Here is a 19,647-nt window from a genome sequence, read left to right as displayed (position 1 = left end):
ACTAAAATGATGAAAATATCCTTGCGTTCTCGTTCTCTGTAAATTTACAAATTTACTTCTCCCACCCAGCGACCCATGGCCTCTTGCGTTCTCCTCAGCAACTATCGATGTGCGAGAAGTGAGGCGACGATGGGATGGAGGTGTCAAGCGATTGTTGGAGGTGGCCATGGGAAAATGGGAGAGATGAGAGAGCAGACGGCCATGGCGTCGCTGGGTGAGAGGAGAGAGAGAGAGAGGAAGAACAGGGAAAGGATTTGCAATTTTGCGAAATGAGCGAGGGTATTTTTGTCATTTTAGCTGTATTGTGTAGCCCAAAGAGTATCAATAGCATTTTTCCTAGAATGTTTTACATGCATAAATATCAATTACGATTCATGTATTATTGTTATAGTTTGTTAGTCGCCAAAGTGACCAAACTAGAATGTTTCACATGCATAAATAATAATTTATTCATAGTATTAAAATGCCTATTAAGATATTATATGAATAAATTGCATTTGCTAATCATTAGACCTTCAAGATTTACACAGAGATAAATTGTTAGTCATGATTAGTGAGCATAATCGAGCTATATTAGTATTTTAACAAAATGCGTATGTGTATCCAAGGATATCAAATATATTTAGTTAGAAATATTTTATTCACCTATTAAGGGTAATATATGGCATTCATTTATGATAATGTATAGTAGTGTATACTCAAAGGAGAACTACTATCTATTTAATGTGTTTTGATATCTAAATATATTTAAAAATTAATTATGAGTATTAATTATGCAGCTATTACAATCTAGATACTTGTCTATTACTTTATTTAATGGTTTGAACTTCTTAGAATGGAATGAGTAAGTCAAATTTCACTTAAGTGTTTTGAATCTTGACTTGGTTCTATTCGAGAACAATCCTATTACTCTTACAGGAACAAGCAGTGAGGACGAGGTGTCCTATTTTGTAGCATGGGAACGGAGTAACAGATTGTGCATGATGTTTTTCAAGATGATTATTGTTAGCAACATCAAGTTAACCATTCCACAAACATAAAGCGCAAAAGAATACAAGAAGTTTGTGAAAGAACGTTTTCATTTTGCAGACAAGTCATTGGCTGATACTTCGATGGTAAAGCTCACGACCATGAAGTTCAATGGGTCACAAACTATTAAGAGCACATTATAAAGATGACTAATATTGCAGCAATGTTGAAGTCCTTAGGATTAATTATGGAGGATTATTTTTTAGTGTAGTTTATCTTTGTTGAGTTTTTTGTTATGAATGTTTTAATGATGATTGTTTTATTCCAAAATTTTAATGTTCTCGTATTTCTTAAAGAAATATTAAAGACATATTTTATCTACTTATATAAAGATTATTAATATGTTTTGTATTGATAGTGTTCCTTCCAGCACAACGGGGTTGGCAAGATTGGCTGCAATGGCGACGAAATGTCGCGATCTGGCGAGGATGGCTAGCACTTGCAAGCACTTCGATGCTCAAGTCAGTAAGGGTTCAAGATAACAGAGTGTGGGTAAGCCTCGGAAAGAACATACCTTAGCTTGTGATTAGGCTGGTTTATATAGAGATAAAGGTGTCTTGCGTGTTGCTGGTCATCATGGGAAGATAGAGGGCCGAGATACATGGTCGCTAGTGATAGGGATCATCTTTGAGGATATCAGATTCGATGAAGATTACGAGCTGATGAGGATCAACGTGCGAGTTACTCGGAGTTTATAAGATCTATTACTGGTGCAAATATCTCAACTTAGATGGAAAGATTATATGAGCTTCTTAGGTTGAGATCTAGTCTGGGGGTTGGGATCAGTGCCAAGTTGTGGGCTCATGGCCCAATGGATTAGTACAGTCCAGAGCTCCATAGGTTGGATGCTTGCATGGGCGAGTATTCAAGCTAGGAAAATAGTCGAGGTAGTGGTGACGCTTTAGTTTTCCTTGACCTAGGACCGAGCTTGCTAAGGCTGAGCTTGGTGTTGTCGAGCACGGCATTTTTGAGGGGTGTTTTTCGAGGTTCTGACAAGTAACGCATGCGGTTTCGAAATCTGGTTCGTTCCGAAAGATATGACGCCGTTGGCAAACAGGAGTTGTCTCAACATTTTAACCTAAGGTGTTTAATGTGCATGATAGGTAGCATGATCTCTGCAAGTGTTTGGTGACATTTGATCTCTGGTTATTGGATGCATCATGTGATATCTATATATATAAGGGCACTTATAGGCCATTTTCCCACTTCTCATTTTTGCGCTTGCGATTGATTTTCGAACCTTGGTTTCCCAAGAGTTCCCATATTTTTCTTGCCTTCAAGTTCTTTTTTTCCTTCTTCTACAAATTCGCTTGTTTCCATAGGTGAATTCACGCAACCGATTCTTTCAATTTTTCAATCTTCTACTTTCTTTTTACTATTTTATGCTGGTTTATCGAGTGTTGTAACGAGTCCAGGGAGTGAATCTAGGGAAGGGAGTGATTTTGTGACTGTTGTAAGAGAGCTCCTGGCGAGGAATCCAACACTTGGTCATCGAGCTTTGTTGGTTGAGCGTAGGGGAGTGATTCGGTGTGTAGACCAGGGTAGTTGAAATATAAATCAAAGTAGAAAAAGGAGGACGACTTCTGATGGCTCTGTTTTCTCTGGTTCCCTTAGGGATAGTATAGGTGCTTTATCCATGGTTGTGCCATCTTCAAACTTGCTTTCCAATGCAAGTAGTGACTATAGCTGGGTGAGTGAGGACATGTCCAAGGTCGTTTCAGTGTACAACTCCCCGGATAGTGTCGTTGTTTTGAGGTCGTGGATCCGTTTGTCAGTGGCTAAAGAAGATGAGGGTTTATTTAAGTGTCAACCCTGTGGGGAAGAGAAGGGGGTCTTCATGGCCGTGGACTCGGGTGATATTTTACTCTTGTAAGGAAGTGTTTTGATAATGACAAGTTGTATGCCAAAAGAATTCAAACTCAAAATACTTGCTTCTAAGTGTCTCAAAAATCAATTTCAATGATTTCATATGGTTTACATGTTCAAAGAGTATCTGTTACGTTTCATAATTTCAAGAAGTGTTTTGATTGAAAATGAATTCATATATCAAGTCTTTAAAGTATCAAAGAATTCTTCTAAAGAGAGCATTAATCATGATTTTTACAAAAGGAACATTAAATCATGTTTTAGGAGATTGGAAAAACAAAGCATGAATACTCAAATTTTTCTAAAAACATGATAAATGATGCTTCAAGTGTTATCAAAGAAACATGAGTCTTCATAAGAACCAAATTAAAAGAAGTATCTTCAAAAATCTAACATTCTCTAAAGTTGTCGACAAAGTGCATGATTTTGCTTAGAATCTGTTAACTAAGTGCTAAGCTTCTATCGACTAACAGTGTTCCAATACTTAGATCTGTCAACAGAGAGGCTTGCATCTGTCGACTATCAGTATACTTAAATTGATTTCTTGTTTATTCTGTTGACTAAGGTCTTGGCTCTATTGACTAACTTGTGTTAATGTCAACTAAGGTCTTTGCTTTGTCGACTAAGCCTATTGTTTTGTCGACTAATAGATTGATTACATCAAATTTGTCAACAAATGGTTCTTATATGTCGACTATGCCTTAAAATTTTATTTCATATCTATCGACTAACCAATTTGTTTGTCGACAGTTTGTTACCTTGAAACAAAGAACGACTAGTTTTTGGTGCATTAAATGCTCGTCCAACTACCATCAACGACTCTATTTTTATCTCTAAGCACTATCATCTATAAATAGGTGGTTGAAGGAACATTTAAAACTACTGAAGAACATTCAATTCTTACCTACTGAGCATTCAAGATATATCGTGTTTTAAATTTTCTATTCTCTCATTTTCTATTGTATCGAGGTTTTTTCTTTATTTGTTCAAACTTATTTTCAGCCTCTTACTTTTATTTCGAGAGAACGTGTAACAAAGAGCATAAGCTCTTAGAGTTTCAATTTCATTTACCATTGCATTTTCTCTTCCAAGCTTGTAAGCTTGAGAGCTTATCCCAGTGATGGGAGGTTGTATTTTTTCTTAGTCGAGAACTAGAGGACCTATTTAGCTAAGTAAGGGGTTGTTTTTAAGTGAGTTGAATGCAAATACCTTAGTGGATGACTAAGGGAGTGGATGTAAGCCATATTGGTTGAACCACTATAAATTGTTGGTGTTCTTTGTGTATTGATCTTTATTTCATTATTTATCATTTCCAATCTATTGTTAAATCCATCTCTTCTACTATAGTTTAATCTCTCTTCGAGTAGGGGAGTTGACCCGAAATGCAGTCAGCAACTTAATGTACCATTTTATGTTCACCTGCTCCCCCAAGAAACTGACTAGGTTTTCATTAAATGGCCTCAAATCCTCTTTTGGTATCCACAACTTCTTCAAAGTTGACAAGTATAGTAAGTCGACCGAGCTTCCCTGGTCTACCAGGACCTTCTTGATAACAAAGTTGGTCGCGACTACAGATATTACCATGTGATCGTCTAAGTTCAGGTCGATCCCTGCATAATCTTCGTCGGTGAAGGAGATTACTGGGTGCTGGGCCATCCTTCTTAGCCGGTGTTCAATGCTTCTAACAGTCATGACAGCCCTCAGGTGTCGTCTTCTTGCCGAATTGGAATCTCCTCTTCTCACGAAGCCTTCAGAAATTGTGTCGATTACCTGTATTTGTTGCTGGTAGGCCGCCCTAGGTCTCCTTTGTGGAATACAACTTTTCCTTGGGATTCGATCATCACGAGACTTTCTGCTCCGCCTCTTATAAACATACCGGTGGAGGTGGCTTTCTCTAACCAGCTTCTCGATCTGGTCCTTGAGTTCTTCGGTCGTGTGGTCGAATATGTAATGGTAATCACAGTATTTGCTGGTTAGTAGCTCAATGTACCCTTTTATGTTCACTTGTTCCCCCAAGAAACCGACTAGGTTTCCGTTAAATGGCCTCAAATCCTCTTCTGGTATCCCCAGCTTCTTCAAAGTTGACAAGTATAGTAAGTTGACCGAGCTCTCCTAGTCCACCAAGACCTCTTTGAGGACAAAGTTGGTCGCAACCACAGATATTACCATAGGATCGTTTAAGTTCCGGTCGATCCCTGCATAATCTTCATTGGTGAAGGAGATTATCGGGTGTTGGGCCATCCTTCTCGGCTGGTGTTCAACACTTCTAATGGTCATCACCATCCTCAAGTGTCGTCTTCTTGCTGTATTGGAATCTCTTCCGCTCACGAAGCCTCTAAAAATTGTGTTGATTACCCCTCGTATTTGTTGTTGGTGGGTCGCCCTAGCTTCCTGACCTCCTTCAACCCTAAGTTTCCTTTGTGGGCTACGGCTTCTCCTCGAGCGTCGGTCATCACGCAGCTCTCTACTCCAACACTGCGTCCTATAAACATACCGACAGAGGTGACTTTCTCTGACCAGCTTCTCGATCTAGTCCTTGAGTTCTTCAGTCGTGTGGTCGAATTATGCAATGGTAATCACAACGCTTGCTGGTGTCCACATTGGGGTCGGGGTTAGGCTGGGCTTTCACATCAGGAAGTGGAGTTATTCTGGAATTGTAGACTTCTTGGAATATCCGATCTCTCTTTATCATCAGCAGGGTATAAGCGTCATAGTGCAATCGGGGTGTCTTGGGACCCCTGGCTGGCTCTCTTTACCCCTTGGCTTAGTCTCGATTCTCTGTTCTGCGGCTGGGGTCTCTCTCAAGATGGCGGTGATGCTTGGTGGATGGGCCTAGCCGCTAATTCGGCTGTAGCTAAACCTATGGCTAGGAGCTACTGCATCTGGCGGTCGACACTTCTTCCACATTTATATAGCTGGCTGCTCACACTCGGAGTTCGTTAAGGTCAACAAAAGGCTTTCGAGCCAGAGAGTTGATTGTCCTAAAATCCACCTCAAGTGTAACATCCCGTATCGAGCAATAGGAATGACCGGAACAACTTATCCTGATGGGCCTACACGAACTTCCCAAGGGGTCACCGATTATTAGATTTCCCCAGGTCAAGCATGCTTAACTTAGGAGTTCCTTACCTGCATTCAGCCCAAAAGGTATCCAGCTAGTGTTTTTTCTTTCCTTACTTATCCTTGATATATACTACACTTCTTTGGGCTCTTGAGGTATTACATTCTCCCCCCTTGAGCACATGATGTCCTCGTCATGCGACCTTACAATCGGTCCCAGATCTCCCCCATTTGCATGGCCGATGTGGGATTCGCCTAAGGTGCCTACACGCACCCTTCCTAGGGACTCAGCGTTCTCGCTGAGGTTTGCCCCCACCATCGCGTTCAAAGGCTCAAGAGTCGGCTCTGATACCACCTATAACATCCCGTATCGAGTGATAGGAGGAACCAGAATAATTTACCCTGATAAGCCTACACGAACTTCCTAGGGGGTCACCCATCCTTGGATTTCCTCAGATCAAGCACGCTTAACTTGGGAGTTCCTTACCTGCATTCAGCCCAAAAGGTATCCAGCTAGTGTTGTTTCTTTCCTTACTTATCCTCGATATATACTACACTTCTTTGGGCTCTTGGAGTATTACATCAAGTATACAGGTCAAACAAGTAATATATTAGTGAGTAAGAATATCGTTCTCACAAAGAAAGATTTCAAATACCAAAATTTCAAACTTTCTCTATTATTTAGATAATTAGAAATTTTAGGTTTAATAAAAAATAAGTAAAATAAATTAAACTAATTAATTAAATTAATAAAATAAAATTAATTTATAAGGTAATTTGAATCAAAGAAATCAGTAAATTTTAATAATTAAGGCGCATATATGAACCTAGTTATGCAATGCAAATCATAGATTGTTATGCAAATAAATTGGTAAATTGAGTATGTGACAACAAAATCTCTTAATGCATTCGTTACCCTATTTTTAGGTTATAACGAGTCTATTGTCATTTAATAACTTTCTATATTTCTATGAAAGTTTAATTAAATGAAAACGCATTACAATTTGTGAGATTTCTAACTTATCGCTAAAAATCGCACAAAAAAATAGAATTCTATTTCTAATCAGTTTTGCTTTATGGTGTATGGTACCTACGATATAATTCCCAACCTATCTCCTCTCGATCTCAAGATTAAGTATCAAATTATATAAATAATGATCAATTATTCACAAACATTAAATATAATACCACACAACTCAACATAACCCAATTTATTCAATCACATAAAATTAAAAAAAAAAAAAATGCACCGTCATAGTTTCAGCCAATACATGACCTTAGTTTAATAAATTAGTTCATGACAAAATTAATTAAAATCTAAAATGGCAATATAAAATAATTAATTAAATAAGGAGAAAGAAGGAGAAAAAAGTTCCCTAACCCAGATCTATTCCAGATCTGAGTGCTGGATCTGCTGTTGCGTTCGCTGCGTCTACTGTTGCGTGCGCCTTTTTTCCATGCATGAGTACTCCTTGCGCAGCTTGCTGCCTAGCTTCACTGTGCGTCGTTTTCTTTTTCGATCTTCACTTCCGCCTCAGCCTGCTCCCATCTCATTCCTTGCCAAAATCAATTCTCTCTCTTTGGTTATTATATATATATATATATATGGATTTCATGCACAGTCCTAAGACTAGAGCCGGCCCTATAGTAAGGCCAACAAGGCAGCCGCTTGGGGCCCCCAAATTAGGAGGGCCCCAAATTTTAAATTTTTTTTATATATATATTTTTATTTTTTAATAATAAATATTTTATTAAAAAATTAAATACAAAATACAATTTGATAAAAATATCAATGATGATAAAATAAAATCTGTTGAAAAATCCTTTAGAGTTGATTATTAAGTACACAATTGATCAAGTTATTTCTTTGAAATAGATTTGAGTAATTTGGAATATATAAAAAAAATTTATACAATTTTAAGAAATTAAAATCAATGAATGAAGACGTTTTAAAAGGATATTGTTTAAATCTTAAAAATGTTTTTAAATTTGATGGACTTTGTGATATAGATGGTTTAGATTTATTTTTAGAATTAAGAATGTTAAGAGAAACTTTTTAAAAGGAAAAAAAATGGTATATTGAAAATTCTTCACTACATCAAAATAGTTGATTATTTTCTAAATGCATATATTGTTGCTTATAGAATATTATTTACAATTCCAGTTTCAGTGGCTTGTGCTGTAAAAAAAATTTCAAAATTGAAATTGATAAAGTCATATTTGAGGTCAACTATATCACAAGAAATATTAAATAGATTAGGTATATTATCCATTGAACATGGTTTATTAGATAAACTTAATTATGGAGATTTAATCAATGATTTTGTATCTCAAAAAGCAAGAAAAATTAATTTTACATAAAACTGAGTATAGTTTAACTCATATTTGTGGAATAAAATTTGCTCATTATTTGTGAACTTTATCTTTTTAATGTTATCAGTTTAATGCTTTATTTTGTTTTCTTCTATAGAAAAATCAAGAATATATAGTTTTTTACTCGAGTTACATTAACTTTAGCTTCAAGAAAAAATTAGTTTTATTTTTTCTTTGTTTATTGTAATAGGTTGTTTAGCATTTTTTAATCTCTGATATATTATATTTTAGTTAAAAATTCACTATCATTAAGAAATTATTAGATTTTGTAGTTGATTGAACTTTAATTTTTTTTTAATTTAATGAAATGATAAAAAATTTTAGTAAAAAAATATATTATTTATTTTTTTATAAAAAAATTAATACTCTTAAGAAGGTCTCGATAAATTTTTTTGCCTAGAACCCCTAGATTGGTTGGGCTGGCTCTGTCTAAGACTCCACGTTCACACCACTTAATTTAATAAAATAATATATAATATGTATACATAATATAATATATAATATATATAAATAATATAATATATAATATTTAATATGCTATTAATTTTACTAACATTAATTATTTATAATATTTATTTTTATTTAAATTGTAATATTAACTTTATAATATCTTATTTTTTTATTTTTATTTTTTAACCCAAATACCAAGTAGTATTTCTATAAAATAACAAAAAATATTAGAAATTAAATATATGTAAAAAAAAACTCAAAACACTAGACAATTTTAGGTAAAACACATATAAAATACTAAAAACACTACTCAATTATGACCAATAAATGTGAATAAATTCTCATATCAAGAGTCAACGAAGGGCTCGGACCTAAGCCCTACTGTGATGACGTGCAGGGAGACAACCAGATTGAGATCCTTGATTTGGATGGCCTTCTGGTCAAACTGGTGCATGAAAGCTCAGAATAGTTCGTTCTCTCCTTGCTTCAGGTTAATTAAATTAGCTGAGGTTTTATGACGAGCTCAACTAGTAGAGTAGTGGGTGAGGAATCGTGTGACGAGCTCGAAAGAGTCGTGGATGGAGCCAAGCTCCAGGATAGAGAACCACGACAGGGCAAACTTATTTAAAGTGCTAGGGAAAGCACAACACATAATCGAATCAATTCTCCCACTTAATAACATCAAAGAGTTGAACATAGTCAAATGCTCATGGGGGTCAGAGGTTCCGTCATATAGCTCCAACGTGTCGGGGAGACGGAATCCTTCTGATAAGGACACAAACATGATGAACTTTGAGAAATAGTGACTTGGAGTGTATAGGGATATTGGTGGTGGATGAGTAAGGGTGTAGGTGGCCTGAAACTGCTGGTGATGGCCGATCTCTGCATTATCGTCAATCTCTTCATTATGTTGGTCGCGTTGTTGGTTGCGAGTTAACTTGGTGACTTGGTCTTAAAGTTATCGAATGGTTTGGAGGAGGGCCTCCATGGTTATTGGATTCTCTTATGGGTGTGTTTGGAATCTCCTGGTGATAGTTTGCAGAGAAAACTACAGGGATTCGATATGTAGGGTATGCAAGTTTTACCGTGCCCCACAGTGGACGTCAAATGTTTCTTTCGGTCCAATAGGGTTGGCAAGATTGGTTGCAATGACGACAAAATGTCTTGGTTCAGTGAGGGTGGTTGGCACCTGCAAGCACTCCAACGCTCAAGACAATGGGGGTTCAAAATAACAGAATGTGGGTAAGGCTTGGAAATTGTTGGAAATGTATGCCCTAAAGACACGTTTTGTTTAATTTATGGTAATGATGTTTCTTTTAGTAAGTTTATGGCACATATATTATTTGCATTTAATTGTTGGAAAAGTGTCCATGCTATTAAGTAAGTGATTCATGTGATGGGTCGTTCTTCACAGTTAGGCATGAATCATGGGTACTTAATAAGCAAGAAAATATTACTCTTGATCTTTTGATAGAACTGGGCATTCTATCATGATAAGATCATTGTGCAATAGATCCTAATGGAGGATGGCTTGCCTTAGCCAGTAAACAGTCTGTTTACTCTAATTGTACAAGCGCATTTGGAATGCACAGAGTGGACCTGTGATAGAAGCTAATGACAAAGTATTAATTATCATGGAGCTAGTCTATCACTGCTACTACGTGGACGAGTACTCTAATACTTGAGTATTAGTTGGTGGTCTAGTGAACCTAGAGCTATATTCTTAGATTCACTGTAGGTGAGGTCTATCAAAGATCAATAACCTTTTGAGTTGGGAGTATGGTTTCTAATTAGCTAAGACAGACTAATACAAGATAGTTTCTGTGATTCACCCCCTTGTGATTGTCCAAGAATAATCAAATAATCCAGGGCCTTGGGAACGTGACTTAAGAGTGTGTGCTTCTGGGTAGCTCCTAGTGATAAGCAAGTACATTTGAGTAGTCACGGATTATTGGACTAGTGATCTAAGGATGGTAGAAATCATTTAGAGAGGTGTTAGTACATTATTGCTTTCTAAATGATGGGTGTTACGCAGAGGGGTATTTTCGTCATTACACTAGTAGGTCAAAGACATTGCATATGCAAAATTATTCGTGGGGTCAGTGTTACCATATGGTGATAGTTGGAGCACTTAGAATGACAAAATATAGCTACTAGGTAGCAGGGATATTTTGGTCATTTTAGTAGCCGTGAATAATTTGTCTTTTGGTCCCCGGGATAGCTCGATATAACTCATGTATTATTTAATACATTTGGCTTGTTGGGTGAATTACATTGAGAGAGAATTATTTTATTCAAAATGGTCCATAATTAATTGGGCTAGAATAAAATAATAGTTCATTAGTTTTTTAATTAATTAATTGGGCTAACCCAATTAAAAAATTAATTAAATGAACTTGGCCCACTAGGGTTTTAACCCTAGGGTTCTCCCTATATATATTCTCTCCTTGGTTGTTTTTCATCTAAGGGTTTTTCTTTTACTCTTCTTCACCAAAAGAGAGGCCATGAGTTTGAGTCATACCTTTGGAAGATCAAGAGAACGTTCAAATTCTGATGCGAATGAGCCGAAGGATTGCAGGACAGCCGTTATCTCCACTACGAGAAGAAGCTCTTGCCCATCCTCTTCCTATCTCTTCATTCCGTCCGGTAATTCGAAGGAAAAGTAAGTTTCCTAGATTCTAATCAATACGAGGAAAGTTTTTATTTAAAAACGCTTCCGTTGCATGCTATGTATCCTCGTGATGATCCTTCAGAAATAACATACCTTGGCCTGTGATCGGGCTAGTTTATATAGAGATGAAAGTGCTTTGCGTGTCACCGATTGTCATGGGAAGATAGATGGTTAAGATACACGATAGTGATAAGGATCATCTTTGAGGATCTCAAATTTGATGAAGATTATGGGCTGATGAGGATCAGCGTGTGAGTTGCTCGAAGTTGATAGGATCTGTTACTGGCGTAAGGATCTCGGTTTAAATGGAAAGATTATCCGAGCTTTTTGGGTTGAGATCTAATTTGAGGGCCAGGCTTGGTGCCAAACTGTGGGCCCATGGCCCAATGGATTAGTATGGTTCAAATAGGATTACATTTGTTCTACCTATATTTTTATATCTTTTGAGATTATAATAAGGTTGTTTTGATAATGATAAGATCAAGGAGCTTTAATAGGAAATCTATTAATTTGTTCTATCTAATAAAGTTCTCATACATGCTGAGATTGTTTTATTTGTTAATATGCTTCTTTATACGATTTCAAGGAATATCCTAAGTATCCATAATACATAAGTGTTACGTGGAGCTCATGGTACATAGAGTAAACATTAGGATTAAGATAATATCCTAAGTGCTCAAAGTATGTGGCATAAGAGTTATATGTTATATATATATACACACATTCTTAATGATTGGGTGTTAAACATCAAGATCTTAAGTGAATGATCATATACTCATGAGATATTTATTAAGTTTTGATCCATAGAGTTTAGATTGTCTATTTGATATCTAATATCAAATTGTGGATTTGTAATGAGTTGTAGGTGTTGTGGTATATTGAAGGAAGTCCACATTAAATAGTGCATAATCGTTATGACCTGTATTGAACAATTTGTCATGTTATGATGTTATCATCCATTATCATTTTACTAATCTGGGTAGGTGGGAGAATGTAAAATTAATTTCCAATTAAGTGCTTAGTGGGATAGTAGGCTAGTGAGAGACGGTTATTTTGGTGGGAAAAATTGCCCAACCGCTATAGAAGGGTGATTACGGTCCACCATCTTCCTATATATATATAGTGACAGAAAGTTATTAAGATCCATCATTATCGTTGCTTTCAATTAAGGCCTAGAAAAGTAAATCAAACTGGACATATTTTACTTTCTAACAAAGAAGATTATGGTGTCCTCGTCATAGGTTAATTCGGGTACACATTTATTTTTGCAGTATACTATTTAGCATGAACCCGTACAAATTTCACGATCATGTTTATGTTTAATGTTTATAAAACATAGAAAGATATTACACAAGGTTCGGAGATGTGTTGCTCTCAATGTTTTAGTTAGTCAGAAATATGATTTGAGAGCATTATTGTGCCCCAATTGCAATGGCCGAAAGATAATGAATAGACAAAATGAATAAATTGAACATCGAACACGCAAATGTATAATATGAGAAAATAAAGAGCTTGAGGTCATTTTTTTTTTAATTTTTGGTTGTGAAAAAAAAAGAAAAAGAAAGAATACATTTATTTATAGATGACAAGAGGAACGATATTTATAAGCAAGTCTAGGAGTTTGTGATTACTAGATTATTATGTATTGTCATCCATCTCAATTCATATGATATGATGTGACGTAGGATTCTATACAAAAATAAAAATACTATGACTTCAAAATTTATTTAAAAAGTAGTATAATTTTTTAAACTGTTTATAAAAATTTTAAAGTTATTATAACTGTTAATAACGTGGAAGATATGAACAAATGGAACTCACTCATTCTCTTCATGGGGTAAGTTCCTCCAAAGTGAATGTTGTAGTGGAACTTGTTCATTCTTTTCACGAGGCAAGTTTCTCCTAGGCAAATGTTATGTTGTAATAAAATTCATTCATCCTCTACAACATTTACTTTTGATAAGAATGAATTTTAATTCATTATAGTTATAAGAGTTTCCATTCATTATTGACAAGTTTGCCATGTATGAAAGAATAACTATAAATGCATATATATATATATTAAAGTAATATTTGTTAAAATGAATAAGGTAAGATTCTATTAAGATAATTTATTTGTAAAGTTCAAGATAAGTTATTCGAAAAGCGAGAAGAGAAAAATTTATCTTGAAAGTCTAAAATAAGAAGTCATGTGACTTTTTTGCATAAAATTTAACAAACACAATGAAAATCACTTTTATTTGGGATACTTTTCATATTTCACTCTTTTCGATTTATATGTTAGTTAACAAACGCTACCTAAAAAGAGTAGCCCGCGTTATATATGTGTAAATAAAAATATAAAAAATAAATAAATAAATAAAGATTCATTTGATAGAATCTAATAGTTGTAATTTAAATTATTTACACCTTTACTATTGTTCAAATAGAGCACTAAATTTGATATGTGTGTGTGTGTGTGTGTTGGCATGGCACCAACGGGACTTTGGGAGCAATATATACATACAGGGAGGTATCTGCACAAATTTACAAACAACGGGGACTATGTGTAACTCCAAAAGTTAAGTGGGGATTAGTGAAATTTATCCAGAAAAATACAATGATGGAAGAAAAGCAGTTGCCAGAGGAAGAAGCCGATATATTTAGTAGAGAGATGAAACGCAGAGAGAGAGAGAGAGGGGAAGAAGGAAAGGAAATTGCTGAGCATTCAAGCCCCCAGATATCAGCTGCCGTGAAGCAAAATCGTTTCTCTCTCCATTTCATTTTCTTGAATTATCCAAGTCGATTCCGTATTACGCAAAGCCCTAAAGGTTTGTCGATCATTGAGCTTCAATGTGATTGATATTCTGTTCTTTTCGATTCTTACAATCCACTGCAAAACTGTTTTTCAGCTTCCGTTTGCGGTTAATAGAAACGAAGAAGGAGATGCATAATGGGTTTGAATTACATGTTTCTTCGTCCTTTCTGGAAAAAGTAAAACTGAAAATAAGAAGTTCTAAATTCTGGAAACGTGTTGTTGATTTCCGAACTGGCTTGTGCCTGTATTGAAAATCGGGGGAATTCTCGCCGTTTATTCTTGTTGCTGTGCTCGCTTCATCCTTCTATTTGAGTTCTTTTTACTTGCAAACGCCAATTTTTATGCTAGGTTTGGAATGAAGATTGTGGAGGGAAAAGAACAGGAAAGGAAAAGGATAAACTGGGTTAGGAAATGAATACACACTCGTCAAGAGAAGAAAATGATTTAATTAATGATAAAAATGTATGTTGACAAGTGATTTTACTTCCTTTTTCCGTTTGAAAATATCTAGTTTGAAGCATAGGGAGTGAGAAGTGGATATATGTGTGCGTGTGCGTGTGCGCGTGCGCAAAGTCAATTAATCTGCTGGCGTAGTTTGCCCATGATTGATGCCATATCTGTCTCTCTTCTACTTGTGCAGCCAATAAAGTAGCTGTCATTGGCTTATTTCTCTCTTGAAGTAGTTGACATCTGCAAAGGCCATGGCAGGCAATGGCCTGCAGGCTTTGGGCCGCGTGAAGCTCGTTGATCTGATTCCTTCAGAAGGCCTTCCATCTGATTCTTACAAATTATCAGTTTCGACTTTGTCACAGTCGCTGGCTCAATATTCGGCTGCTATCATTCAACTACCACCTGCAGATGCGGCTCTGTTGAAGTCCTGTCTTGAATCAGCTCGTCTCTACTTCAATCAAAGGCCATCTTACCCATCTGCGGATATGATTCATACGAATGACTCACGTGAATGGTGCAAGACCTCTGGTTATTATGTAAATCCTCAACTGTGGCAAGAAACTTATGATTTTAGGCCAGGCCTCACACCAATGGAGCCTACTGAGATGGAAATTCCTCCTCCTGGTTTGGCCGATGTATTTTCACTGCTCGGTAAAGCTTCCAGGGACATATTGGATGCCATAAGCTTCTATTTGAACTTGCGTAGCTCTCCATTTACAGAAATCCTCGATAATGTTCCTCTGAGAAATCGTGAAATTTCATCTTCAGTTCTATCACTCTGCTGTCATGCAAGACCATCGTTTCAGGGAGCTCAACATCATGATTTGGCAACCCAAGATGATGGTCAATTGGCCATGTTTTCCGAGCATGATCATCAGGCTGATAAGAGTCTGATATCTCTTGTAAAGTCTGATAAGGCAGGTTTACAAATAAGAGACCTCCATGGTCATTGGGTCATTGTAGATGGTGACCTTGGTCCACATGAAGCCATTGTTTATCCTGGACTTGCTCTGTATCAGGCAACTGCCAGCTATATAACCCCTGCACTGCACAGAACAGATATTAGCAATCTTCAGGGTAATATGTGGGGACGGTGTTCCCTAGTCTTCAAACTCATGCCTAAGTCAATGACCAGTCTTAATTGTTCAGAAATGAGGGCAGCAGGACATGGCGTTGAAGCTCAATTTCAGCTTCCAGTACCAGTTGATGACTTCATGCAGAGATCACACCCCACTGATCAACTATTTAACAGGCACAATTTTCCAAGCTTCAATTTTCCTGCTGGCCAAGATGGTATGGAGCAGTTTAATACTTTTAGTTTTACCTGTCTATTTTTCTTTAAACTGTTTTTCAGAGTGGAAGGCAAGCTATTGGTGCTAATGTGGTTTTAACTTTCTTGATCGCCTAATAACAATTTGTACGTTGCACAAAAAATATATATATATATATCTATTCTATTCTATTAATTATGGAAACCCTTCATTTGGTGTTACTTCTCACTGAAGCCCATTAAATTCCAAAAAGACCCTTTATCTGTTTTATTAAAAAAAACTAAAAATAACTATACTAAATTGCCAATGACATTTGAAATCATGACCTCCACAATTATAATCATACCTCTTTGTTTTTAAATTTTACCATTAAAATGTAATTGTCAAGCACCACAAAATAAGTATTTGTCTGAAATCTTCTAATTTTTTATTTGCACGTGCATAACATGGGCCACCCTTTTAGTATATAGTAATCATAGCTTTAGAAGCCACAAATTTTGTTCTGTTATTCACTAATTCTCTGCTTCTTTTACCATTTATTGCTACCATCTCCTTTATGGATTAGGAAAGGATTACTGGAACTAGATTTCCCTTGTTTAACTTCAATTCAGTATAAAATAAAAATGATAGGGCATGTGACTTAGCTTATTGGAGCACTCTTGAGTATGACACAAGTTGTATTGAGCTTACAAAAGATATGGTCATAGATAGGGATGATTGATGAGCTACAAGCCCTTCTGGGAATTAGGCTTAATGTGTTGTTGAGTGACATCAACATCTAAATAGCTCTGTTATGGCTTATCTTCAGCCTTGAAATGATTACCTAGAGCTTGACTTATTGAAAGAGAATATAAATACATTTATAGTATCTGAAATAAGCGTGCTAACCAAGTTATTTATATTTCCTTTAAATTGTCTAAACATTGAAAAAATGAAATGATATTTTGCGTAATGAAAGTTCCCATTCTGAAATAGTTATGCTGGATTCTTGATATGAGTGAGTTTTTCTATTGGGTGGTGTGTGTGTGGGGGGGGTGGGGGGGGGGAGGGGGGGGGGGGGGGGGGGGGTGGAATTGTAATTCTTGTTGGGTGCATGTTTATTGGGAGGTGTGGGGATTGGAATTAAATCATTATGCTTCATGATGACTATGTTTCTCTTTTGTTTTTCTCCCCTGTTTTCAGTGAGAAATGTTACTAAGGACGGACCTATTTATCTACCCAATGGTCTTTTGGGATAGTAATACAGTATTTTGTTATAGGCACGAAAGTATGAATTGCCACAGCCTTTCGTTGCTGTACCATTGACAGGAGATCTTAATGGTGTTGACACTGTTTCTTTTGTATTCAGTTGCTCTTAGTAAGAACTTTGTAATAACAGGTCCTTGGATCGGTGAAATGCTCATACAGGATCTATGAAGCCATTGCTGAGGAGGAAGAATAATTCGAGATGCAAACCTCTACCTCCTTCAAAGAGATTGCGACTTGAGGCACAAAGAGTTCTCAAGGAGAGGGTTCAGGACATTGCTGATAAGAAGGGTATTAAGCTGAGGTTCTGCAACTTGAAGGAGTGTGAGAATCACATCCACTCCCTTGATGGCCCATGTTCCAACATAAGAATGGAGATTGGATGGCCGCCAGGAGTCCCATTTGTTCATCCCCATGATCTTCCTAACAAGGCAAAGATTAGCTTTCTAGAAACATATGAACCTGGTTGGATAGCTAATCATGATATGGAGTTAAGTCTAATCAACCCTGGACAACCAAGGCAAAATTCAGGATAACTGTGACTCTTGTTTGATTTTAATATCGCCCTTATTTTTTATTTATTTTTCCTTGCATGTCCACATATATTCATGAGTGAGGTGCTCGAGACATTCAGAATATCACTTTAATCCACGTTCTGCAGTCAAAGCCCCTTGTTATGTTGCTTATTATATTGTAGCATGGAAACTATATTTTATAAATTTTGGGGTGGGAGAAAAGGAAATAATCAAACATATCATAGCTTTCCTACTCTAGGCATTGTAGGGTTCCTGACTTTATTTCATCAGATTTGCATCAATTTGTCAAAGGATAATAGTGAGAGCTCTTATATTAGCTCTCTTTCTGTGTGTTTACATGCTTGAGATTGTGTGAACATTTGTACACAAATGCACAAATGTATAATCATGGGGATTTTTGTTTTAAGAATAGGATTATGATTGACTGAGCCATCTCATCCCTTGTGTTTATCATATTCAAACATAGTTGAAAAGTAATTTTTCTGTCGGGTCAATTTATATTTTTCTGGTTATGCTAGCAGACTGACTCTATTAAGCTTTCCAATTTAATGCCCCTTTTGGCTTAATTGCTGAGATGGGTATAGTAAGTCTATACAATGATATAAATTGATCTTTGTTCATTAGACGGCAGATAGTTGGTACTAGCTTAAGAGAAACTTCAAAATAGCTCCATTCTATTTACTGTGACTCAATGTGTTTAGTTACCAAGTTTATCCTGTAACTTAAAACAATTTCTGGAAAAGACCCTGCTACTTTGTGAAAGTACAATAATTGAAGATCTATTATATCTTGGGTTTTGTTGTAATAGCTAGTTTTATTCTTGCTTTCCCTTACTTTTGGATGCTATTGACAAGATACGAGTATATTGGATTGTGCTTTGCAGGAATGAATCTCCATAGTCCCAGGACCTGGCCTCCCGTGAACTTGTAATTGCTTTGTGTTTAAAGGACCTAGCAACCGAAGTTTCCCACATGCGTGTCCATCTGAACTTGCTTACCGATCACTGTGCTGGAGTTCTGTAGCTCATCTCGTCCAGGTGCTGAGTGTTATCGGATTGCCCTCTTCAAGTTTACAGGCAACATGGCCAGGGGAGTTTGGTTTTGGTGTAAATAGGTAAATGCTGCATTGAAGGAAGGGGGAAGGGGATAGATGCAATCTGGAGTGGTGAAGCCAACGAATGAATAATGAATGACTAGTCATATGGAGCTCGACAGCCAGGGGAAACTTGAACCTCCTTAATCACACTAACCGGCAGACCAAATGCTGTTTGATCATACAGGCATACTTATCTTTGGTATGACAGTTGACAGGTTCAATTTTGGGTTTGTTAGTTTGTTACTGGATGAAGGAAAGCAAAGTTTTGTTGTTGAAGTCCTTTGCTTTGCACTGTTACATCCACTACTTTAGTCTTTGCTAGTTACTCACTTCTTGTACTGCTCTGGGTTTTGCTTTTCTGGTTGTAGCTCTTACTCCAGTCTGATGCTTTTTTTGTTTTAGGGTTTAGGGTACATAATGAATTTTATCTCATGCCAGTCTTTGCAGTGATAATGAGAATATATAACATACTCTGGTGGCTGTCGTTGTTCACTTAATAAGCATACGCATTCGGGACAAGGTTGGTACTTGGTAGTAACTGTTAAGATTATAGCTAAGCTCTCAAGGCCGAGTTGTAAAACTCTCTCAGCTATTGGAGATAGATTACTTATTATTATTTTTTTTAAATTTGTATTTTCAAGCCCAGCTATATATTTGGAGAAAAATAAAAAAAAATTATTTTTTTAAAATTTAAAAAATACTTTTAAATGTTAAAAGTATAAAAATTAATAGGTTTCCGTGTGCTAGTTAACTTAGATATTTATTTTAAACGCACATGATATGTTTAATAATTAGATAATTAAT

The 19,647-nt window shown here is 36.2% G+C and overlaps 1 protein-coding gene across 3 annotated transcripts; it reads left to right on the top strand.

Annotated features, from left to right (window-relative positions):
- Positions 1 to 14,083: 14,083 nt before the first annotated feature.
- Positions 14,084 to 19,313, top strand: LOC127792032 (uncharacterized). Of its 3 annotated transcripts, none has more exons than XR_008021050.1 (4): positions 14,084 to 14,259; positions 14,887 to 15,989; positions 17,375 to 19,042; positions 19,282 to 19,313. XR_008021050.1 is itself a non-coding variant. In XM_052322322.1 (4 exons), the coding sequence occupies exons 2-4, from the start codon at positions 14,948 to 14,950 to the stop codon at positions 18,645 to 18,647; spliced, it is 1,386 nt and encodes a 461-aa protein (XP_052178282.1). In that variant the 5' UTR covers positions 14,084 to 14,259; positions 14,887 to 14,947; the 3' UTR covers positions 18,648 to 19,313. The 3 variants fall into 3 exon arrangements, 2 of the variants coding, with proteins under 2 accessions (XP_052178282.1, XP_052178281.1); XM_052322322.1 differs by having other exon boundaries at positions 17,375 to 17,702; positions 18,632 to 19,313; XM_052322321.1 differs by having other exon boundaries at positions 17,375 to 17,732; positions 18,632 to 19,313.
- Positions 19,314 to 19,647: the final 334 nt, after the last annotated feature.

The sequence above is a fragment of the Diospyros lotus genome, chromosome 15 (genome assembly GCF_014633365.1).
Source record: "Diospyros lotus cultivar Yz01 chromosome 15, ASM1463336v1, whole genome shotgun sequence".
Classification (NCBI taxonomy): Eukaryota; Viridiplantae; Streptophyta; class Magnoliopsida; order Ericales; family Ebenaceae; genus Diospyros; species Diospyros lotus.
This window is presented reverse-complemented; position numbering and strand designations above follow the sequence as displayed.